Raw genomic sequence first — 25,180 nt, 5'->3', positions numbered from 1 at the left:
CAAAATGCAATTCTCATTTTTTCTTTTCTTTTAAAAAAAGCCCCAAACTTCTGAAAGTTTCAAGACTAATTTTCAAATAATTTTCAAAACAAAACAAAATGTCACTTGGTTGTTGCCAGCTTGCCTTTTCTCCCCACGACGCTGGCCCACTTTTAAAAAAACAAAAAAAACCCAAAAACCCTGCAGAATTCTCTTTGCCTTTTGAAACAAGGCGGCCCATCGGCTACAAGGTAGTCCTCGGCTTACGACAGTTCATTTAGCGGCCATTCGAAGTAACAACGGCCCTGGAAAAAAGCGACTTAGGATCGTTGGGGCATTCCCCAGGGGTCACGTGATCCAAATCCAGACCGCTTGGCCACCGACTCGTATTTATGACGGTTGCAGTGTCTTGGGAGTCACGCGATTCCCTTTTGCGACCTTCTGACAAGTAAGTGGGGAAGCCAGATTCGCCTTAACCACCGTTTTTACTACCTTAACTGCAGTGGTTCGCTTAACACCTGTGGCCAGAAAGGCCGTAAAATGGGACAAACCTCACTTCAATATTTCACTCAACAGAAGCTTTGGGCTCAATTGTAGTCGTAACTCGAAGATTACCCGTATGGGACTGATGAAATGCCTGTTCTGTTTTTTGGGTAGAAACTTTCTATATTTTGTATAAAGACTCGTTTTGTGCCTTCAGCTGCTGTCGCTTTTCTGATTTGCCAAGTTAAAATGCTGGAATCTTCCCCCCCCACCAAGCGGGATGTGATGTTTTTAAACAAAGGCACAAAGATCCTTCCGTCGAAAAATGGCTCTTGTTAGGCTCTGCAACTGTGTGTTGTTGGTCGAGCCAGGTCTTTTGTGTGTGTGTGTGTGTGTGTGTGTTCTGTAGGTCAGCCACAAAACTAGACCAGACAGTGAAGGACGCAGAAGTGAAGGAAGTCTTCGTTTCTTTTAGCTGGGTGATGTTCAGGCACAGTTAAGAAAAATTAAAGGGATTTAATGCACTGAATTTGATTTAAGGGGAGGGATCTGGCTTTGTAGAAGCAAGCAAGGTTCCCCTAATAGGTCAAAGCATATACCAGGGGTGTCCAACCTTGGCAACTTTAAGACTTGTGGACTTCAACTCCCAGCAAAGCTGGCTGAGGAATTCTGGGAGTTGAAGTCCACAAGTCTTAAAGTTGCCAAGGTTGGACACCCCTGGCATATATTAACCACGCTGGCTGGGTTAACACAAGGCCCAAAGCCACGGGAAAATAATCTGAAGCGTAGGGCGTTTTGTGTGTGAATGCAAACTGACATCCCAAAGAGATCAGAATAGCTTTTTCTTGCCTGCCTTCTGCTTTCTGGCTTGAGCAAAAGAGTTGAAAAGTTAAGTCAGTTTAGGCCGGAGGGAGAGTAACAACGATCCCTTAGTTGTGGATTCTGATGGGATCCCGCACATCAGTCCTGGAGGGTGCAGAGAAGGGAGCTGTGTTGGTGCCTTACTTCTTTTTGTACTATGCAACATGTTTTTAATTTTTATTAAAAAAAGAAAAAAGGGAGTGGATGTTTAAAACGTAGTTAACCTGCTGTTTAACTTTTTCAATGCATTTCTTTGCTTTTTCTTTTTTTTTTTTTGGCAATGTAAATTGACTGTACTTTATTTTGTCTTCTCCTCACTGTAGCAGGTTCTAAATAAACTAAAGCCTCAGCATTGCTATGTGGTAGCAAGGTGTGTGTTTTGGCTGAGTGAGTTACCCAAAGTTTTACAGGTAGTTCTCAACTTACAGCCGTTCGTTTAGGGAACCGTTCAGAATTACAAGAATTAACACTGGGGGGAAAAAACCTGACTTATGACTGTGTTTATCACACTTAGGACCATGACATCATCCGCATAGTCATGTGATCAAAATTTAGACAAGGGCAACTGGCCTGTGTTGATGACGGTCATAGTGCCCAGGGATAACGCGATCCCCTTTTGCCGCCACCTGACAAGCAAAGAAAACGGGGAATCCAGAGTCATTTAACTGCGTTACTAACTTAACAACTGCAGCAATTAACAGTTGTGGCAAGCATGTTGGCTGGCTGGGGGATTCTGGGAGTGGAAGTCCACCCCTCAAAGCATGCTGGCTGGGGGATTCTGGGAGTGGAAGTCCACCCCTCAAAGCATGCTGGCTGGGGGATTCTGGGAGTGGAAGTCCACCTCTCAAAGCATGCTGGCTGGGGGATTCTGGGAGTGGAAGTCCACCCCTCAAAGCATGCTGGCTGGGGGATTCTGGGAGTGGAAGTCCACCCTCAAAGCATGCTGGCTGGGGGATTCTGGGAGTGAGAAGAAGTCCACCTCTCAAAGCATGCTGGCTGGGGGATTCTGGGAGTGGAAATCCACCCCTCAAAGCATGCTGGCTGGGGGATTCTGGGAGTCAAAGTCCAGCCATTTTAAAAGTTGCCATGGTTGTGAAACCCTGCTCTAGAGCTACCTGCTTAATATAGCAGAGGTGTGATAGTCAAAGAGACCCAATTTCCAGTTCAGCGTTCAGTTTTGTACACTTTTCAGCCCATTAGAAGAAAACTTATGTCTCCTGATTGCAAAACCGTAGGGCCTCTCTTCGTTCTCTCTGCTCCTGAAACAGCCAAAGAGACACTTTCTGACACCAAGAGCTGAGGACTTCCCCAAACCTTTTGCAACCTTGGTTCCCCTCAAAGGTGCTTTTTGAAAGTTGGCTTCATCTACAAACTCCAAAAGCAAACCATCACGGAATGGGAATGGGGGCGGAAAGAGAATGCCTTTTTATTTTCAGTCCCGTTACAGGCGAACGCAGCCAAGAGCCACAGAAATAAAATTCAATGACTTTCTGAGCAAAAGACCGGAAAGGAAAAAACAGCTTACCTCTTTGCCCTGGCGTTTCCATTTCACGCCTGCATCAAAACTAGTTTTTCCACCCTTTTCTTCGATGCTGCCTTCAGATTCTGGTATCTCCCCTCAACCCCAACCCTCCCCTCGATGGGCAGGAACTAAACACAGCAGCAAATCATTCCTTGCTGCTGTAGTCGAGCCATTCTGTTGAGAGAAGGGGGAAAAAAGGTGGGGGATCGCTAGTGATCATCTGTTGGGCTCCTTTGGCTTTTACAAAGCCGATCAGTTCGCATAGTTTTTAGCGGTTTAAATGATAAATGCAGACGTCCACTCGAGTAGCGTCACCAAAAAAGCTGCTTGGCCACCACAAAGAGCCCCATGACGGAGGCAGAATGGGCAAATCTACCTCCTCTGAGAAAAGAAAAGTCAACACCGCAGGGGTGGGATTTGTAGTCGCCCCCAGCCTTCATGTGGTTTCCCGGGAGCGCCACGCCTCCTGGAAGTGGAGTTTAAGTCACTTCGCTGTTGGTCACCTTGTTGAGGACACGCGAGCGACGAGGGACGCATTCCAAATCGAACCGGCTTTCGTAAATGGTGGGGCAGAGGTGCCAGCGGTTGTCGCGGTAGATACCCAAGTAGGTGTAAGCATCGGGCTTGTAGGAGAGGAGGCACTTGATCCCCGTGGCCCGGATCACGGAATCGGCCACCAGCACCTCTTCTTCGTTGGTGAAGTCGTCGGTGTACACGCAGATCACGTGCTTGCGCTCTGAGTCGGGGCAGCAGGGGCTCACCTTGGCCACCCCGACACGCCCTTCGAGGACGGCCCGGGCGATGCCGTACCAAGCGTTATCCACTTTGAAGCCGCTGTCCAGGTGCATCAGCCACTTGCCGGTCAGGACACGCCTGTTAAGGGCCAGCTCCTTGATGGACTCGAAAGTCACGTGGCGCCCACTCAGCTGCAAGCATTCCCAGTCCTCCTGAAGCCCAATGACATCACCAGACTCTGGACAGAAGCTGGGGCCGTAGATGGCAATCCAGCCCACCGGCTCAGTGTTGCATTCCGGGTTGCCATAGCGAGAGACGCGGGAGGGCTGGTAAGTCTGGAGCCATTCCTCAAATTCAGCCTTGGGGGTCTTGCGGGCGTCAAAGACCACCCAGGAGTCCATGTCTGCGGCCATGGCTTCAGCCGCCAGGTCCTCGCTGGTAAAGCTCCCGTCCTTTCCCGTCTCGTTGTGCTGGCCAGCCATGGTTTGAGGCAAGGCACCTGAGGGGAAAAAGTCAAACCAGAAAGGGATCAACCCACTTCAGGCCACAGCTGGGAGTCAAGTTTAAATTGGCCCTTTGTACAACAGTTACAACTTACAACAGTTAATTTACTGACCAAAGTTACAATGGCACCAAAAAATAAGGGACTTATGACCGTTTTGCACACTTACAACCGTTGCAATATCTCCACAGTCATGTGATTAAAATTCAGGTGCTTGACAACTGACTCATATTTATGACGGTCGCAGTGTCCCAGGGTTCACAGGAATACCCTTTTGCGACCTTCCGACAAGCAAAGTCTGTAGAGTTGTAATTGCAGGAATGTTCCAATCTCGGATGGCAAACCTCAGATAAAGAATGTTTCCAAGCAAATACAACTCAGGTAAACAAAGTCACTAAAGGAGGATTAGAGAGAGGAAGTAAACATATGTTAGACTTTAACTAGAGATAATTAATTGTATGGATTACTATGCTAAACAGTAACGAAAGTTAAGCAGTAACCAAAGTTAACCAATGATGGAAGATAATTAAAAATGTGTATAAATGCAAGACTAGACTCCAATAAAGATCATCATGATTCAGTTGTTCATGATCAAACAACTCGACTGCCTCGTCATTACAACAAAAGTCAGTGGGGAAGCCAGATTCACTTAACAACCGGGTGACTAATTTAACAACTCCAATAATTCACTTAACACCTACTGTAGCAAGGAAGATCATAAAATGGGGCAAAACTCACTTGAATGCCTCACTTAGCAACACAGAAATGTTGGGCATCAATTGTGGTTGTGAGTGGAGGACAACCTGTATTTTCAGCTTAACCTGGGTTTCCACACTCCTATTTTAAACCAGGTTGCATCCTGAGATCATTTTTCCCCATTTGCTCTTCCCTGGGGAACTCTCCCAAGGAACAGATAATTTCAAAGGCATCAGCTGGAGACAATCATCTTAAAGTTACATTCATAGCCAAGATCAGTCTATAATTGGACCCAGTATCGAATTAGTGGGTAAGACCAGAATTTAAGGTGTTCAAAATCAGTGAGCAACCCAGATCTGTAAAACTTACAGAAAATGTAGGAAGAGCAATTTCTAGAAAGAAAGAAAAAAACAGCCTTGGAACTAGAGTTAAAGGGTGGAATTATGAAAACTGGAGTTCCAAAATATCAAGGAGATACCTATTGGCAGAAAGCTGTTGTAAAACCTTTTGAAGGGGGTAATATTGTAGAAAAATAGGTGCCATTCAAGTGAATGGGCATGAGAGTTTTAGGATATATAGATAATACCTAAAGCATCTTAATTTTAATACTAATAGTAAAATGCCTAAAGTTTTTCAATAATAATAGCAGTAATGCATAATGATTCCTAATTATAGTAAGAATGCCTAAAATAAATCCCAATAATAGTACTAATAATGTTTAGTCTTCCAATATACTATAGCAGTAGTAATACCTAATCTCATAATAAAAATGCCCAGGGTTTTCCAACAATAACACCTAAAGACTGCCAACAATAGTACTAATGTCTAAAATCTCTTAATAATAGTAAAATATTAAATACATTATTATTTTATTAGACTTTAGGCATTAGTACCATTGTTGAAAGACTTTAAGTAATTTTACATTAACAGCAACGAATTAAATACAAGACTCCCAACAATAGTACTAATGACTAAAATGTCCCATAATAGTAAAGTATTAAATACATTATTATTGTTGTTGTTATTAGACTTTATGCATTTCTACTATTGTTGGAAGTCTTTAGGCAATTTTACATTAACTTAATATTAATGAATTAAATACAGGAAGTCTCCCAACAATATTATTAATGCCTAAAATCTCCTAATAATAGTAAAGTATTAAATACTTTATTATTATTTTATTAGACTTTAGGCAATTTTACATTAACTTAATGAATGAAAATACATGAAGTCTTACAACAATAGTATTAATGCTTAAAGTGTTAAATGCATTAATTACTTATTAGTTATTAGCTGTTTATATTATTATTATTATTATTATTATTATTATTATTATTATTATTATTATTATTATTATTATTAGACTTTAGGCATTAGTATTATTGTTGGGAGAGTTAATACATTTAATTCATTAAGTTAATGCATTAAATATTTTAATATATTAAGAACAGTTATGGTCGTAATAACGCCTCAAGTCCCCCAAGGGAGCTTGGGAATACATCACGTCTTTTAAACACATATACATATACATATTTATTTATTTATTTCCTCATTTTGTTCCCTCAGACAAGCCCCCTTCGCTCTTTTGCAACTCCTCGGCACGAGCAAATTCCTATAACAATAAAAGCCAGGGCGGGGATGGCACCGTCCTACCTTGCAGGGCTGTGTTGAGGCAAAGCGGTCAGGAGACTCCACGGCTTTACGGCAAAGTTACGGGATTACGACGGTCGCCATTGGCGAGGACCCATTTCTACACCCACACGCCCCCTTCCATTTTCAGGCCGGCCCACGGCTGGAGGGGAACCGAGCAACACCGCCGCTCCCCGCAACCTCAGCAGCACCCCAAACCCACTTCGTCTTCTACAATTCGGCCTCCCGTTACCGTCGCAACGGCCCGGAACAAATGGAAGAACGCACGGGCACACCCCGGAAGTGGATGGGGGACCGAAATAGTTGCATGACCGGAAGGCCTAAGGAACGGAAATGAGGCCTGAGCTGCTTGGCTTCTATTTTTATTACGCTGTTGGATTTATTACTTCTATATCGTCTAAGCATTACTATGTTGATGTTTGTCATTTATTAATTTGCATACTGAAGAATTATCCACTTCGGCTGAGCATAAAAGGGGAAGAAGGCTCCATCAAGCCAGTCGCCGCCATTTTGGTCACGATTCTCTACGGGCGCTTGGAGCACCGCCCGCTCTAGGACTTGACACGCCCTATGGATCAGCCCACGCACCCATCCCTGTTTCCACAGGGAGGAGTCACTTCCGTTTTACAACGGAAGTGACAGAAGGGTTGGGTTCATGATGATGCAACTAAATATTTTCCTTAAGAAATGTGAACTTCAACTCCCAGAATTCCCTCAAAATTTCACCCCTCTTAAAGTTGCTATGGTTGGAAAATGATTGGTTAAAATCAATGTAATAATTCCTTATTTCTCTGCTCTGGGCTTCCTGGAATAAATAAGAGTAAATATATAAATACATATAAATTAGACAATTCTATTACAATAGCACATTCTCACTCCCCTAACTTCACTCAATAGTTGACTTAGTTATCAAATCACCCAATTTTCTAAAGTCACTAAGTTCAATTTTAATGTGCTAAGCAACCCCCAAAATATATAACCTAGTTAAAATTGACCTCATTCCATTCCTAAGAGGTCTGTAAGGGGCGTGCGTAAGTGCACAATCGTCCATCCTATTGTATTCAAACCTATTTCATGTATTTATACTTATGTTTATTCTTATTTCTGTTATATTGTAAGCATTTGACAATTCAAATAATAAAAATAAATAAAAATAAAAATCAGCTAAACATATTTTGCAAATGCATTCCCTGGCCTTTAACTGATTTAAGAGTTAATAATGAGCACCCAAACTGTAAAAGGAATAGAAAGAGAAGATGTGAACCAAATACATTAAGGATGAAAATGATGCGTGGTTTGGGATGTTAATTTATACAGGTAGTCTTTGACTTACGATCACAATTGAGCTCAAAATTTTGATAAGTTAAGTGACTCAGCTTGTCAGATCACAAAAGGGGATCTGGGACTCTCCAACCGTCATAAATATGAGTCAGTAGCCAAGCGTCTGAATTTTGATTCGGTGACCATGGTGATGCTGGTTGTAAGTAACTGTGAAAAGCGCTCGTAAGTCACTCCAGTACCATTGTAATTTTGAGCAGCCACTAAATGAATTGTTGTAAGTCAAGGACTACCTATACAAACATCAATAAGTAAACAATATTTCACATTTTCCATGCGGGTTGGAGAATTCTGGAAGCCCACCCCTCTTAAAGCACGCTGCCTGGGGAATTCTGGGAGTTGAAGTTGTCCTATCTTAAAGTTACAAGGTTGGATCAAAGCTCAAAAGATTGCAAAATCCCAACCAAGATTTACTCCAAAACCCAAGTTACTCCTCTTGTATAAAACCATCTCCGAAAACCTCTTGTCCAAAATAACTGAAGGCAAGACACGAATCAATGAATGGAAGCTTATCAAGGAGAGAAGAAACCTAGAAATAAGGAGACATTGCCTGACAGCGAGAACAATTAACCAGTGGAACGGCTTGCCACCAATAGTTGTAGGTGCTCCATCAAGTGGAGGTTTTCAAGAAGAGACTGGACAACCATTTACCTGAAATGGTATAGAGTCTCCTGCTTGAGCAGGGGGTTGGACTGGATGACCTCCAAGGTCCCTTCCAACTCTTCTGTTATCTGGCCTAATGGAGGGCTAGGTTTCCAGCCTCTTGCTCTTTAGGCCCTCTGCACATGCTTAGAGGAGGCATTCCCCACCCCAGGAGGAAAAGGAGAAGAACAGAGGAGGAGAGCTCCAAGGTCCCTTCCAACTCTGTTAGTCCGAGAAGTAGGAGAACGTAAGGAGGAGAAGGAGCAGCGTCTCCTGCTTGAGCAGGGGGTTGGACTGGATGACCTCCAAGGTCCCTTCCAACTCTTCTGTTACCTGGCCTAATGGAGGGCTAGGTTTCCAGCCTCTTGCTCCTTAGGCCCTCTGCACATGCTTAGAGGAGGCATTCCCTCTGAGGAGGAAAAGGAGAAGGAGAACGGAGGAGGAGAGCTCCAAGGTCCCTTCCAACTCTGTTAGTCCGAGAAGTAGGAGAATGTAAGGAGGAGAAGGAGCAGCGTCTCCTGCTTGAGGTAGGACTAGAAGACCTCCAAAGCCCCTTCCAATTCTTCTGTTAATTGGGCTAATGCAGGGCTAGGTTTCCAGCCTCTTGTTCCCTAGGCCCTCTGCACATGCTTAGAGGAGGCATTTCTCCGCCACCCGCCCCCAAAATCTTATCCGGGTCTGCAGAGGAATGGGAGCGCCGGCCGCCCCCGCCCTTCCCCTCCTGGCCGCCTTGCTGCGCGGGGAGCCGGCCGGCGCTAGGACCGCGCGGAGGCGTCCGGCCCGGCCGGGCGGCTCCTTCCCAGGCCGCTGCTGGAGGCTCGTCCGGTGCGGGGCTCGCGCGACAGGCCCGGGCGGAGCGGCCGCTGCAGCCGCCGGCGCGACGGGAGCCATGCCGAGCAAGAAGAAGAAGTACAACGCGCGCTTCCCGCCGGTGAGAGCCCGTCCGCCGCCGCCGCCGCCGCCTCCTCCTCCCCGCAGCTCAGCCCATCGCAGCCCCGGACCCGAAGGATGGGGCGCCCCCTCCCCAGCCTTGGAGAGGAGGGGGAGGGCAGGCTATAATCGGGGGAGGGAGGGGGCTGATTGCAACCGGGGAGACCCCCCTTCTGCTTTTGGAGCCCCCTCCCCTGATTTGCGGACCCCTTCCCCCCTTTGCAACGCTCTCTTCCCACTTTGCGACCCCCTTTTCCTTTTGCGATCCCCCTCCCGCTTTACAGCCCCTTCCCCCCTTTGCAACTCTCTCCTTTTGCATCCCCCCTCCTCCTTTTAAAGCCCCCTTCCTCCCCTTTAAAAGCCCCTCTCCTACTTTTGCAGCCCCCTCTTCTGTGACAGCCCCCCCACTTTCCGCCTCTTTTGCAATTCCCTTCTCCCCCCCCCCGCCTTTGCATCCGCCTCTCCCCTTTGGCACCCCCTTCCCCTCAGCCCCCTACTCTCTTTTGCAGCCCCCTGGCCCTCTTTCCATGCTGCCCCCTTTTGCATCGGATCCAGCAACGCCCGTGGGTTTCCCTCACTCCCCCACCCCACCCCCATTTTGCTTCTCCAGAATGATGATGAGCCCCTTCCCCATTGTGCTTCCTGGGGAGGGCATGGGGGGGTCACGAAAGCCAGCCCCCTCCTCCTCCTTCTCTCTCTTGCAACCATCCTTGATGCAACTGCTGTTTCCTGCCTTCATCTCTGGGTTTTAAGCCCCCCCCCTTGCAGAAACAGATGTTGGGGACTTTTGCAATGGGTGGGGGGAAGACACCCCCATAAATAGTCTTCCCAGCCTTGGCAAAGCCATAACTTTATGGTTTATTGTCTGTATTGTAGGTAAACAATGGTTTATGGCTTCATGATAGTACATAGCAGGCTTCTTTGGGCACTTCCAGATGGGTAACCCCTGTCATTTCCTAGACAGCAATAGCATCGGTCAGGCTGGCTGAGGATTATGGGCGTTGCAGCCTGCGATGGCGAGGAGAGATTATAAGGTTTATCGCCCAGCGCTATTTAAAATCTCAAATTATTTTGATAATGTTCACCTTAATTAGGCCATTACCATTACAATAATATTTTTATTTTGCTATATGTTAGGACACACTGAAATATGTTGGTGTTACCCTTGAATTTTTATATATATTTTAATCCTTCTACCACACACATAACCATTTCTTGCTGGTTCTGTTAGTCCTTGATCTACAACAATTTCTTGCTGATGGTTAGTCCTGGACTTACAACAATTCGTTTAGTGACTGTTCAAACAGTACTGAAAAAAAAGTAAGGTTACCGCTTTTCACACTGATGGCCATTACAGCATCCCCATTGTCACATCATCAAAATTCAGACACTTGCCTACTGACTTACATTTATGATGGTTGCAGTGTGACAAGCAAAATCAATGGGGAAGCCAGATTCACTTAACAACTAGCAAGAAAGGTTGTAAAATGAGCAAAACTCAATCACTGCCTCGTTCAGCAACATAAATTTTGGGTTCGGTCGTAAACCGAGGACTATCTGTATTGTGATCTAGTGTGTTTTTATTTCTGATAGCTTAAAGAAGGACCTCATTTTATGTTCTATTTCTCCAATTGGAAAACTTTTGTTTCCCATCTTTAGAATGCCTTTGTCAGTCGGTGCTCCATTCAAAATTCAAGAAAGAAATACTTAGACTCTTTTAATTAGAGAAAAGATATCTTTTACTGGAAATCAAGTGGTAGCAACTGTAGAATTCTGAATCTGAGAAATTAGGCGCGCAAATCACATATACAAAGTGATGGAAATGTTCCCACCCCCAATAGTTCAAATGATTCTTCCAATTAAACGTTGTGAATATGATCAGGTGGACATCTTCAGGTGGTGATGAGGCCTCTGTTGACCTTGGCATATTTTGATAAAGGTTTGCAGCTGCGCATAGAAAGGAAAGCTAAGCAAGAAATAGAAACCTAAACAGGAATTTATACTCTCCCCCTCCTCATTTTTACAACACTAGAATGTAACACCTCCAGCTCGCTTCCCAGACTTTACCCCCTCCTCCCCCCCGTTACTTATGGCAGCCAAAAGATGCAAAGCAATAGTAGAAGATCTTGAAGGCTGACAGCCATGATGGCTGTATATTAAACTATGGTTTGTTCTAGCTCTGGTTTATTTACAGGAACTCGAATCGCTTGGGATTCAGACTGAATTAGTCCATAATATGGTGGATTGGTGGTTTAGCTGTTACGCCAAGCTAAACGTTCGGTTTGTCAATCATAGTTCATGTTAGAGGGCATTGTGCTATCCACCAAGTTGTGGTTAAATCAACAAACCTAGGTTAATCCATAAGTCTTTTATAGAGAAACTTGGCTCTTCTTCATACAACCTATTTTTTTTTCTCTTTATGTTTGTTCATCTGTCTTTGTTTAAACTCGCCTTAAAATAAATACACTTGTGCTATCTGTGAACAGCCTTGTTTCATTTTAACTTTTCCCCCCTTTTTTGTACAGTGAAAACAATTCCAATATTAGCTTTTACACCTCTGTTTTCTGGAGATATAAAAGGAATTTTTTTTCTTATTTTGATGTGTATGAAAAACAGAAGTTGCCTTTGGAATTTGTGGGAGCTTCATCCCTGGAGGCTTTCAAGAAGAGACTGGACTGCCATCAGTTAGAAATGGCGTAGGGTCTCCTGCTTGGAGTTGGACGAGATGACCTACAAGGTCCCTTTCACCTCTGTTAATCTGTTAATAAGATTCTCAGTTACCCAGGTTAATAGTTGTATCAAAAGTGGTTTTTATTTTTTGAAAAGGCAGCTGGACTGATCTTTCAGATCTAGTTGGTAATTACAGGCAGTCTTTGACTTCACGACCACAATGGAGCCCGAAATTTCGGTGGTCTAAGCGAGACGGTGGTCCCGTGAATTTTTACGATCTTTCTTGCCACAGTTGTTAAGCGAATCCCTGCAGTTGATCAGTTAGTAACCCGGTCATTAAGTGAATCAGGGCTTCCCCCATTGTCAGAAGGTCGCAAAAGCAGATCACATGACACCGGGATGCTGTAACCATCATAAATATGAATCAGTTTTGATCATGTGATTATGGGGACGCTGCAATGGTTGTAACTCTGAAAAATGGTCGGACGTCGCTTTTTTCTGCGCCGTTGTAAATTTGGTCACTAAATGAACTGTTGTAAGTCAAGGACTTTCAATAGTGGCTTTTCAATTTTTTTTTCCAGTAGGAAGCCTTAATTAACCTTTTTAAATTTCTAGCTATTTCAAACCATTTCTATAACAACAGAGTCGGTCCAGTCATCGTAACCTCAAATCAGAGTTTCGTATATACATATACATTACATATACATATACATACATACATGCATACATACATACATACATACATTCAGCCTCAAGGACGAATTCCAGAAACCGTTTCCAAGTAATAAACAAACCTAGATTTTTTTTCAAATAATAAATTTTATTGAATAAACATTAAAAACAGTTGAACACAGTGCGACTTTCTTGGCCATCATTTTGGCCATACAAGCCAAACAACATACAATACAATACAATAGATACAATAGAGATACACATAACAGTTAATTTCCTTTTTCCCTTATGTTATTAGTATAGTGCTAGCTGCATATTATTTGTATTTTCATACATTTATATACCTATTTACCACCATCTTTTATACTCCTGCATTCGTATCATCTCGTATTTGTCCATTATATTCCATGCTCTTTGGTTTACAAAACTTTAATTTTCATCCCTATAAAGCGTCAATCCTTTCTTTCTTTTTCCTTGACTTTAACCATTGATACCTTTTGCTCCAGACTTCATAATTCTCAGTCTCACCTAGATGATTTTTTCCCCTTTTAATTAAAGTCAGTTTTGCCATCTCTGCCACCTCCATCATCTTTATATCATCCGTTTCCCCTCCATTGTGGGGGAATCAGTTAGTCTTTCCATCTTCATGCATATGGATAATCCTTGACTTACGACCACAATTAAGCCCAGCATTTTTATGGCTAAGCAAAACACTCATTAAGTGACTTTTTGCCCCATTTTCCGACCTTTCCTGCTGTCGTTAAGCGAGTCACTGCAGTGGTGACATTAGTGACACGGTCGTGAAATGACTCTTGACTTCCCCATTGACTTTTGGGCTCAGTTGTGGTCATAACTCAAGGACTCCCTGTATTCTGAAGCTTCTTTATGTTGTAGGACCAGTCAATAAAACGTTCTCTTCCTCCTCCTCCCCGCTCCCTACATTTGAAAGGCTCGGATCAAGAAGATCATGCAGACGGATGAAGAAATCGGCAAGGTGGCTGCTGCGGTCCCAGTTATCATTTGTATCCTCTTATGCCCTGCCTGGGGGAAGGTAGCGTGGTGGTAGGAGGTCTTCTCTCTTCTGGAACTGCAGACGTTCTAGGACTGCGGAGTCCTTGGTGGTCTCTGAGCTTGGTGGTTTTCCTTGCAGACGTTTCATGACCCAGCTAGGTAACATCATCAGTGTTAGAAGGGAGTGGGGATTGTGGAGAGGAAAGAGAAGAGGAGGAAGGAGGGGAGGGGGGAGAAAGAAAAAGAAAAAAAGGAAAAGAAAGAAAGAAAGAAAGAAGAAAAGAAAGAAAAAGAAAGAAAGAAAGAAAGATAGATAGATGATAGATAGATAGATAGATAGATAGATAGATAGATAGATAGATAGATAGATAGATAGATAGATAGATAGATAGATAGATAGATAGATAGATAGATCTTTGATGCTCTGACCTGGGTCATTTCTTTGCAGACCTTTCAGGACCCAACTAGGTAACATTGTCAGTGCTAGAAGGGAGTGGGGATTGTGGAGAGGAGAGGGGGAAGGAGGAAAGAAGAGAGAAAGAAATAGAGAGAAAGAAAGAAAAGAGTGAGAGAGATGATTGTGGGGTCAGAGATAATTGTGGGCTCTCTGACCTGGGTCATTTCCTTGCAGACCTTTCAGGATCCAACTAGGTAACATCATCAGTAATAGAAGGGAATGGGGATTGTGGAGTGGAGAGGGAAGAGGAGGAAGGAAGGAAGGAAGGAAGGAAGGAAGGAAGGAAGGAAGGAAGGAAGGAAGGAAGGAAGGGAGAAAGGGAAAGGAAGAGAAACAAAGAAAGGGAGAAAAGAAAGAGAGACAGGGAGAAAAAAGAAAGAAAGAAAGAAAGAAAGAAAGAAAGAAAGAAAGAAAGAAAGAAAGAAAGAAAGAAAGAAAGAAAAAGAAAGAAAGAAAGAAAGAAAGAAAGAAAGAAAGAAAGAAAGAAAGAAAGAAAGAAAGAAAGAAAGAAAGAAAGAAGATTGTGGGGTCTTTGATGCTTTCTGACCTGGGTTCCTTGCAGACCTTTCAGGACCCAACTAGGTAACATCATCAATGCTAAAAGAGAATGGGGTTTCCGAGAGGAGAAGGAGGAGGAGGAAGACTGTGGGGTCTCTCTGAGCTTTTTTGCTTTTTCAGACGTCTCACAACCTAACTAGGTAACATCCTCAGTGCTAGAAGGGGGTGGAGTTTGCAGGGGGGAGGAGGAGCTCTCCGAGCTTGAGTGTTTTCCTAGAGACGTTTTGTGACCCAACTAGGTTACATCATCCGTGCTCCTAGACAGCAAACCCTATTCCTTTCTAGTAGCGGTGACGTTACCTCGTTGGTAAAGACATTACTAAAAACCATCTGCTTTGATTGGAGGGGGGAAAGGGGATCGTTCTTGCTCTCCCCCTGAACTCTGACCCACAGCGCGAGCGTTGGAGCTGTTCCTGGAATCGCTGTTGAAGACGGCTTGCCACGTCACCCAATCCAGGAACGCCAAAACGATGACAACGTCCCACCTGTGAGTATTGGCGGCCGAGGGGCCCCCTCTCTTGCTCATCAGAACGGCTGCCATCGTGGTGGGCCTTGCTGAGCTCCCAGGACTGAAGTATCAGGCGCCCCCCTTCTTTATAACCCATGAGGACTAGAATCTTGTCTGGGGATTTAAGGGGAAGGGCACTTTGGGTAGGTTGCGGAACAAGGCAATGCATGCCATTTTTCTCAGAGTCCGTCTCCAGAGTTAAGTATAAGTATATAGGCATAAGCCACAGAAATTTGGGTCTCGAATGTACTCGTATGTCGAGAACTGTCTATTATGTATTTATGACGTTTTTATGATGGCTATGATTTATGATTTATCACTTTTATGTACACTTAAGCACCGAAGACAAATTCTTGGTGTGTCCAATCACACTTGGCCAGTAAAGAATTCTATTCTATTCTGTTCTGTTCTTCATTCCTTCTATTCCTATTCTATTCTATTCTGTTTTCTATTCTATTCTGTTTTCTATTCAATTCTATTTTCTAGTATTCTATTATTCTATTCTATTTTCTAGTATTCTGTCTATTCTATTTTCTATTCTATTTAGTATTTTATTATTCTATTCTATTCTATCCTATTCTATTATCTATTCTATTCTATATTTTATTCTATTTTCTAGTATTCTGTTCTATTTTCTATTCTGTTTATTCTACTCTGTTCTTCATTCCTATTCTATTTTCTATTTTCTATTCTATTTTCTATTATTCTATTATTCTATTATCCTACTCTATTCTTTTCCATTCCATTCTATTTTCTATTATTCTATTTATTCTATTCTATTTTCTATTCTATTCTAACTTAACTATTCACCGATATGGCTTCCCGAGGGCATCCCAAGGCCCTTGCCCTCCTCCAAAATCCGGAGCCAATCTCACCAGGTTTAAAAGCGAAATCCTCCTTTCTCACCTCGCCAGGTTGGGTGGGCCAATCCAGGTAACCCGAACGGCGTGATATTTTGCAGGAAACAATGCATAGAACAGGAGCAGCAGTTCGATTTCCTGAAGGACCTTGTGGCTTCGGTACCCGACATGCAAGGCGATGCCGAGGACAACCACACGGAAGGAGGAGAGAGAGTTTCCCGTCGGTAGGTCACGAAAATCAATCCCAAAAGGAACAACCTTCCAGCGAGATTGGGAAATATAAGATAGTCCTTGACTTACAACTGTTCATTTAGTGACCACTCGAGATTACGAGTGAAAAAAACTGACTGTTTTCACAGTGCATCCCTGTGATTAAAAATTCAGACCATTGGTGGTTGATTCATATTTATGACGGTCGCAGTAACTTGGGGTCAGGAGATTCCCCTTTTTCAACAAGCAAAAGTCAGTGTCATGCCGGTCAGAATCTGACTCAGAGGAGGAAGCCGAACAGCTGACAGAGAGTGGGAGTGTGGCTTCGTTGACTGGAGGAAACTGGGGAAGGGCAAAGTCCAGCTGGGCAGAGCAGGGGAGAGGGAGAACAAGGGGGGGGGGTTCAGAGGAAGACCTAGGCCCACCCCCTCTTTATATTAGGGCACACAGGGAGGAACGGAGAAGGGAGCAGTGTGGGTTGCATGGCTTACGGGGGAGAAAAGGGCCCTGATTCCCTTCATTAGCCACAGCTGGGAACACAGTGTACTATAAAAAAAGGAAGCTGCGCACAGCAAGCTGTTGGGAGCAAACGTGACTTTATCTTGTGTCATCGATGCTTATCTTGTGTTCCTGGCATCTTCCCAACTGTGTGAGTTTTGGCGTGCTTTCAAGTCTGAAATTCTTGCTCCTGCCCTGCCAAACTAATTACTTCAGTTTGATTTGTTTGGATTTTAAGTTACAGTTTGTGTGTACCTTGTTTTGGACTTGATTCTCTGCAGCAAAAGGCTGTTCCTGGGAGAGTTTTTCTCCAGCCAGAAGGTAACCTGGACATTGGGGGCAAAGTTGGAGCTAATAAAGGGACTCTTCTTGCTTATTTGACTGTGTTGCGTTGTGCCACGCCCCTTTGGGTCATCCCAGAGATTTCGGTGAACTGGCCTGCTACTTGTTAAAAGGAAAGCCATCCTGTTCGACAGGATGTATAGGTTGTCCTTGCTTTACGGAGATTTCATTTAGCAACTGTTCCAAGTTACAGCGGCACCGAAAAAAAGGTGGTTTGTCACCAGTCCTCACACTTATGACTGTTGCAGCTTCCCCCGCGGTCACATGACCAAAATTTAGCATGTATTTACAGCGGTTGCAAGCATCCTGGGAGTCACGGGATTGCCATTTGAAACTTCCCAGCTCACTCCTGGCAAGCAATGGGGAAAAGCTGGAGTCACTTTTAACAACTGCATGATTCACTTAAGAACGGCAATGATTCACTTAGCAACCATGGCAAAAGAGGTCGTAAACTCAGGCACGAGTCCCTGAACAGCTGCCTCGCTTAGCAGTGGAAATTCGGGTGCCAATTGTGCACCTAAGTGAAGTCCTACCTATAATAAAATCCAAACGATTTTATTCCACCATTTTTCTTTTTATAAAAACCTTATTTGTCTCCCTCTTTGACGGCAGGGGCCGAAAACCTGGCAGCGGGCGAAGGAACGGTGGCACGGCAGGAAAAGGAAAAGATCCGAAACAATCTGGCACAGACTCGGAACAGGACGTAAGTTGGTGGCAAAACGTGGTATTTTCTCAGGCGTGGCTGAGTGGAGTTTGTGCAGTGCAATCGAAGACCTATTCCAGGGTCAAGACCAGTGATGCAAGGAGCATTAATTTCCCATAATGCTCTGGGTCCTTTTGCTTGGGTCTAAGGGAGGGGTACAGGAAGTAGCAGCTAAGCAACATCCATTTGTTTTCCTGTTAATTCTCCTCCCACCCTGGTTTCTCCTGTTTTGGTGATGTTATTGGAGAAAAGATAGTCAAGGAGAGAAGCAACTTAGAACTAAGGAGAAACTTCCTGGCAGTTGGAACAATTAATCAGTGGAACAGCCTGCCACCAGAAATTGTGAATACTCCAAAACTGGAAGTTTTTAAGAAGAGGTTAGATAACCCTGTGCCTGAAATGGTCTAGGGTTTCCTGTCTAAGCAGGGGATTGGACTAGAAGACCTCCAGGGTCCCTTGCTGTTCTGTTCCTTCCTTCCTTCCTTCCTTCCTTCCTTCCTTCCTTCCTTCCTTCCTTCCTTCCTTCCTTCCTTCCTTCCTTCCTTCCTTCCTTCCTTCCTAGAAAAGAAGGTTTTTAAGAAGAGACAGGACAGCCATTTATGTGAAATGGGGGTTGGACTAGAAGACCTCCAAGGTCCCTTGCAGTTCTGTTTTTCCTTCCTTCCTTCCTTCCTTCCTTCCTTCCTTCCTTCCTTCCTTCCTTCCTTCCTTCCTTCCTTCCTCCCTCCCTCCCTCCCTCCCTCCCTCCCTCCCTCCCTCCCTCCCAGAAAAGAAGGTTTTTAAGAAGAGACAGGACAGCCATTTGTGTGAAATGGGGGTTGGACTAGAAGACCTCCAAGGTCCCTTCCAACTCTATTATTCTAAACCTTCCAAGCAAGTCCTTCAGCTGGGGATCTGGAGTGACGCCAAATATTTCCCAGAATTTGCAGCATTCTGAGCCGCAAAACCTGGAATCCTGAATTTAAGCCCATCTCTTGCAAAGTCTGCTTGGGGGGACTTAATTCCCTAACGCCTCAGTTCAAGTCTGCCTTCCTTCTGTGAAATGGTACATGGAGTCAGACAGACAGGCAGACAGATCAACAGAGTTGAAAGCAACCTTGCAGGAGATAATCTAGTGTGCAACTGCCCCCCCCTCCCATTCCAACCAGGAGATCCTACAGCAGTTCTTAACAGATGAACAGAGTTAGAAGGGACCTTGTAGGTCATCTAGCCCAACCCCCTGCCCAAGCAGGAGACCCTACGCCATTTCTGACCGATGTCAGTCCAGTCTCTTCTTGAAAGCCTCCAGGGATGAAGCTCCCACAGCTTCTGAAGTCAACTTCTGTTCCATGGGTTGATTGTTCTCCCTGTCAGAAAGTTTCTCCTTATTTCCAGGTTGAATCTCTCCTTGGTCAGTTTCCATCCATTCTTCCTTGTCTGGCCTCTTGGTGCTTTAGAAAACAGCTTGACCCCCTCCTCCTCTCTGGGGCAGCCCCTCAAATATTGGAAGATGCTCTCCTGTCTCCCCTGGTCCTTCTCTTCCCTAGACTCGCCAGGCCCAGTTCCTGCAACCGTCCATCGTATCTTTTAGTCTCCAGTCCCCTAATCATCCTGATTCTCTGCACTTTTTCTAGAGTCTCAACATCTTTTTTATAGTGTGGTGACCAAAACTGGATGCAGGACTCTAGGTGTGGCCTTACTTAGGCTTTATAGAGTGGTATTAGTACCTCCCTTGATCTCGATTGTATCCCTCTGTTAATGCAGCTTAGGATCGCATTGGCTTTTTGGGCTGCCGCCGCACACTGTTCAGCCCAAAATTTATCTTGCTAAGTGAGAAATGGGTCAAGTGAGTTTATCTCCCATTTTACGACCTTCCGTGCCCTGTTTGTTTCAGGGAATCCCTGCCGTTGTTTAAATTAGTAACATGGCTATGAAGCGAATCTGATTTCCCTGTTGACTTCGCTTGTTAGAAGGTCGCAAAAGGGTCACGGGACACTGCCACCGTCGTAAATATGAGTCCGTTGCCAAGCGCCTGAATTTTGATCAGGTGACCCTGAGGATGCTGCAGTGGTCCTAAGTGTGAAAAACGGTGCTGAGTCCCTTCTTTTTTTCTTTTTTTTTTAGCGCTATTGCAACTTTGAACAGTCACTAAACGAACTCCTTTTTATATATATAAATTTTATTGAAAATTAAATTTTAAAAACATTTGAACATGGTGATCTTTTGACATATATCAGCATACACATACATACACATCTTTACATTGTAAATCTTTATATTCATTTCTATCTTGGAAATTTTATTGCAGTATAAACTCTAATTTCTATTTTACATTTTTTTGACTTCCTTTCATATCCCTCCAATTGTAAAAATTTTTTCCCATCTTTCATAGAATTCTGAAGTATCTCGTTCCTTCAGTTCTAACGTTAAGCGGTCTAACTCAGCGCAGTGTAGAATTGTTATTATTATTATTTCATCATTAGGTATTTCTTTTAATTTCCATGTTTGGGCAATCGATAATCTTGTGGCTGTGATAATATGTATAATTAGATACAGATCTGCTAAACGAACTTTTGTAAATCGAGGACTACCTGTATAGACGGGGTTGGACTAGAAGACCTCTGAGGTCCCTTCCAACTATTGTTATTCTGCTTGTTTTTTACAGGATGATTCAGAAGACAGTGAAAGCAACGGAGAAGAGGAAGCTATGCAGACTATTCCCTCTACACAACCAGCTGCTACGCATCTCTCTCCGTAATTCATCTTTTCTTATTTTTCTCCCCCCGCCCCCCCCCTTCTTTCTTAACGCTGGTTAAGTGGCCTATGGCATGAGCTTTCTTGCCACGGTCATTAAGTGAATCGCTGCAGTTGTGAAGTTAATCACATGGCTGTGAAGGGAATCCAGCTTTCCTGTTGCAACTAGAGGATCACATGTGACCTTGGGATACTGCGACCGTCATAAATATGAACCGGTTGCCAAGCATCCGGATTTTGATCATGTGACCGTGTTTGGGAGGCTGCATTGGTCAGAAGTGTGAGAAAACAGTCACAAGTCACTTTTTTCAGGGACATTGATTGGCCCAAAGTCACCCAGTCGGCTTTCCTGCCTAAGGCGGGACTAGAACTCATCATTTCCTGGTGATTGGCCCAAAGTCACCCAGCTGTCTTTCATGCCTAAGGTGGGACTAGAACTCACCATCTCCTGGTGATTGGCCCAAAGTCACCCAGTCGGCTTTCCTCTGCCTAAGGCGGGACTAGAACTCACCGTCTCCTGGTGATTGGCCCAAAGTCACCCAGTCGGCTTTCCTGCCTAAGGCGGGACTAGAACTCACCGTCTCCTGGTGATTGGCCCAAAGTCACCCAGTCGGCTTTCCTGCCTAAGGTGGGACTAGAACTCACCGTCTCCTGGTGATTGGCCCAAGCTCACCCAGCTGTCTTTCATGCCTAAGGCGGGACTAGAACTCACCATCTCCTGGTGATTGGCCCAAGCTCACCCAGCTGTCTTTCATGCCTAAGGCGGGACTAGAACTCACCATCTCCTGGTGATTGGCCCAAAGTCACCCAGCTGTCTTTCATGCCTAAGGTGGGACTAGAACTCACCATCTCCTGGTGATTGGCCCAAAGTCACTCATTTGGGTTTCCTGCCTAAGGCAGAACTAGAACTCGCCGTCTCCTGGTGATTGGCCCAAAGTCACTCATTTGGGTTTCCTGCCTAAGGCAGAACTAGAACTCACCGTCTCCTACTTTCTAACCTAGAGCCTTCCCCACTAGACCAAATGCTCTTCTAATTTTAATGCACTTTAATGCACCGTTATCTCGATGTTCAGCTTGTGGTGCCTGAAAACCTGGCTGATTTTTCTCTCCCCTCCTCTCTCTCTCCTCCCTACAGAGCCCCTGCACCCTACCTCCATTTTACAGCCCCTCCCATCTCCGCTGTCCCCTTACCTGTACCAGCTCCAACAGGAACAGTCCCGGTTGCACTTCCGCCCGTGTCCCGCGCGCCAGTCCAGGCAGGAGAAGAGGAAGATTATGACACTTAACACACACACACACAACGCACCCTGGTTCCGTTTTCACTGCTGCCATTCGGGATGGGAGGGGCGGGGGGGTGGGGGAGAATCACAGGGGGTTTGAAAGGGGCTGTTCTTAAATTTATTAAAAAAGAGAAAAAGGCGATAGTGGGATTTTTATTTATATATTTATATATATATATATTTTACCCGTACCTGGGAATGGCAGAATGGAATTTCTAGCTAGTCCTCGGCTTAATGGCTGCCATGGAGCCCAGCATTTCTTGTTGCTAAGGGAGTTCGGCCATTGTTGTTAAGCGAATCAGTGCAGGGGCTGAATTCGTCCCCCTGTCGTTAAGCGAATCAGGGGCTGAATTAGTCCCCCCGTTGTTAAGCGAATCAGTGCAGGGGCTGAATTAGTCCCCCGTGCGTTAAGCGAATCAGTGCAGGGGCTGAATTAGTCCCCCGTGCGTTAAGCGAATCAGTGCAGGGGCTGAATTAGTCCCCCATTAAGCGAATCAGTGCAGGGGCTGAATTAGTCCCTCCGTCAGTGCAGGGCTTTAGTCCACCGTCGTTAAGCGAATCAGTGCAGGGGCTGAATTAGTCCCCCGTCGTTAAGCGAATCAGTGCAGGGGCTGAATTAGTCCCACCGTCGTTAGCGAATCAGTGCAGGGGCTGAGTTAGTCCCCGTGTTAATCAGTGCAGGGGCTGAATTACTCCCCCATCATTAAGCGAATCAGTGCAGGGGCTGAATTAGTCCCACCGTTGTTAAGCGAATCAGTGCAGGGGCTGAGTTAGTCCCACCGTCGTTAAGTGAATCAGTGCAGGGGCTGAATTAGTCCCACCGTCGTTAAGCGAATCAGTGCAGGGGCTGAATTAGTCCCACCGTCGTTAAGCGAATCAGTGCAGGGGCTGAGTTAGTCCCCCGTCGTTAATCAGTGCAGGGGCTGAATTAGCCCCACTGTCGTTAAGCGAATCAGTGCAGGGGCTGAGTTAGTCCCCCCGTTGTTAAGCGAATCAGTGCAGGGGCTGAATTAGTCCCCCTGTTGTTAAGTGAATCAGTGCAGGGGCTGTTAGTCCCACTGTTAAGCGAATGTGGCTCTCCCCACTGCTTATCAGGTGGTCGTAAAAGGGGATCGCGTGACCCCAGGGCACTGCGACGGTCGTAAGTATGAACCAGTTGCCAAGCGTCCGAATTTTGATCCCAGGATTGTGGGCATGCTATGGCGGTTGTAACCGTGAAAAACGGCCCCAAGTCACTTTCTCCAGTGCCATTGTAAAAGTGGGATTCCTCACTAAACGAGCTGTCGTAAGTCAAGGACCATCTGTACAGTACTCCAGCTGTTGCAAAGAGGCCAACTCTGTTTTTTTTTTAATCCAGCTGGTGTGAAACTTGGAGGCGTTTTCCCAGCGAGTGAAGGGAATATAATGACTCCGTTTGCACAGCCCGTTGAACCTGTTTTGTGATTCAGCCCTCTTTTTCCACGTTTGCAAACACACACAGCCAACAACTCACCCAGCCAGCTGGGTTTGCAAGCGACGCTAAACCACACAAGCCGAAAAGAAACCGGCCCGATTACAACTAGAGCCAACTACAAACACAACTTTTCATTTTGAATTCTGCCTTTCCAAACTGAGCTTTTTTTTTTTTTTCCTGGCCTCCAGATGGGTCGATTAAATCAGAAAAATGTCACACGTTCAAAAGCAAACTTCGTCTCCCTTTTTCCAGAAGGGTACAGCTGGTCCTCGACTTTACGGCTGCAATTGACCCCCAAATTTAGTTTGCTAAGTGTGATGACCCGGAGTGTAACACAAACGTAACAAAATCCAAAAGGTAAATAAATGTCTTTTAATGCCTCCAACTTGGCCCCACTGTTCAATAATTCTCAGTTGGAGATAAAACGTATTCAAGAATAGTCTTCAAAAGAAAGCAATACAGTCTGAACTTAATGAGCAGATGGCGGTGAAATAAAAACCTAAAACAAACTACAATGAAGGAATTTCCACAATGGACCAGGATAAGTAATTACCAACTTCAAAGAGATAACAAGGCACAGTCTGTGGAAGGACGCCAACCAAGATAACTTCAGCCAAAAATAAAACACGCTTTGCTTCTGGCAACTCTGTTGTAATCATCTCTCTTATATACTATTCTCCCCAGCTGCAACCAACGAGGGGGATCATGGCCGCTTCCTCTCTCGTAAGCCAAGTTGCTCCCTTATCCGTTCCTGCATGCCCTAGGATGAAGAGGGGATGGGCCTGGGTCCTCCTCTGACTGCCCAGCGGGCCTCTGCCCTTCCCCAGCCTCCTCCACAACCCCCACAGCCACACCTCCACTCCCCCTCCGCTGTTTCTCCTCTCCCTCAGAGTCCGACTCTACCAAGGGCATGACACTAAGTGAGACATTTTGAGTTTTGCCTCTGTTTTTCTCGACTCGGTTGTTCACCAAATCAAAGCTGTTGTTAAATTCGTCACACGGTCGTTAAGCGAATTGGGTGTTTCCCCTGCCCCAAATTGGTTTTGTTCTTCAGAAGGTCACAGAAGGGGATTGGGAGACACACACCCCCCCGGGACGCTGCAATCGTCATAAATGTGAGTCAGTTGTCAAAGCATCCGAATATAAATCACATGACCAATGAGATGCTGCAACGGTCATGTGTGAAAAAGGGTCATAAGGCACTTTGTTCAGTAACTTACAACAGTCACTAAACGAACCGTTGTAACTCGATTACCTGTACAGAGGTCCTTGACTTAAGACAATGGCCACTTGTTTACTGTCCGAAGTTACAACAGGGCTGGAAAAAAAAACTACTAAATTTATTTGCTGTTCACCTTGCGGTTCAGATGAGAAAAAAAATGACTTGTGGCCAGTCCTCACACTTAACAACCATCACAGCAGCCACACAAGTCACCTGATCAAAATGTGGTCACTTGGCAACCGGCAGGTATTTATGTCACGTGACCTCCGTTTATGAACTTCCCATCCAGCTTCCGACAAGGGAAGACAGTGGGAGGAGCCAGATTCACTTAATGACTGCAGCAATCCGTTTAACGACATCTTTTTAAAAATTACATTTTTAGGTTTCAGAAATAGAAAGGAATGTTCATTTTTATTTATTTATTTAAAGGAAAACTGAGAAAGAGATGAATTACATTTCAAGTGTAGTAATCTTTTGTGGAGGGCACGGATCTCACGGGGAGGGGGGCTCAAATGATTTTTTTTTAAAATAGCTGGTATAGCCCCCCCAACCCCCCAAAAGCCTCAGAAAGATACCCTGATTCAGTAAAAAGCCATAAATTACATCTTGAAAGCAAGCAGAGCTTTGGTCCTGAGCAAAAATGGTTATTTTTAGAGGTGGAAGAA

The 25,180-nt window shown here is 44.8% G+C and overlaps 2 protein-coding genes across 5 annotated transcripts; one reads left to right on the top strand and one right to left on the bottom strand.

The window, feature by feature from the left end:
* Positions 1-2,729: 2,729 nt before the first annotated feature.
* C14H11orf68 (chromosome 14 C11orf68 homolog) lies at positions 2,730-6,964 on the bottom strand. 3 transcript variants are annotated; one of them, XM_087943555.1, is made up of 3 exons: positions 6,432-6,964; positions 3,349-4,079; positions 2,730-3,019 (listed from the first exon to the last, which is right to left on the bottom strand). In XM_087943555.1, the coding sequence occupies exons 2-3, from the start codon at positions 4,060-4,062 to the stop codon at positions 2,942-2,944; spliced, it is 792 nt and encodes a 263-aa protein (XP_087799681.1). In that variant the 5' UTR covers positions 4,063-4,079; positions 6,432-6,964; the 3' UTR covers positions 2,730-2,941. The 3 variants fall into 3 exon arrangements, with proteins under 3 accessions (XP_087799681.1, XP_087799679.1, XP_087799682.1); XM_087943553.1 differs by having other exon boundaries at positions 3,334-4,079; positions 6,432-6,682; XM_087943556.1 differs by lacking the exon at positions 2,730-3,019 and having other exon boundaries at positions 3,294-4,079; positions 6,432-6,682.
* Positions 6,965-9,194: 2,230 nt separating this feature from the next.
* On the top strand, positions 9,195-23,937 carry DRAP1 (DR1 associated protein 1). Of its 2 annotated transcripts, none has more exons than XM_087943552.1 (7): positions 9,195-9,339; positions 13,630-13,702; positions 15,100-15,193; positions 16,176-16,298; positions 17,737-17,827; positions 20,472-20,560; positions 23,198-23,937. In XM_087943552.1, exons 1-7 carry the CDS (start codon positions 9,298-9,300, stop codon positions 23,232-23,234), a joined length of 549 nt encoding a protein of 182 aa, XP_087799678.1. In that variant the 5' UTR covers positions 9,195-9,297; the 3' UTR covers positions 23,235-23,937. The 2 variants fall into 2 exon arrangements, with proteins under 2 accessions (XP_087799678.1, XP_087799677.1); XM_087943551.1 differs by lacking the exon at positions 23,198-23,937 and adding an exon at positions 21,696-21,980.
* The last annotated feature ends 1,243 nt before the right edge of the window (positions 23,938-25,180 follow it).

This window comes from Notechis scutatus, chromosome 14 (genome assembly GCF_049901735.1).
Source record: "Notechis scutatus isolate UNSWTSFEM ecotype Mainland chromosome 14, rNotScu1.2, whole genome shotgun sequence".
Taxonomy (NCBI): domain Eukaryota; kingdom Metazoa; phylum Chordata; class Lepidosauria; order Squamata; family Elapidae; genus Notechis; species Notechis scutatus.
This window is presented reverse-complemented; position numbering and strand designations above follow the sequence as displayed.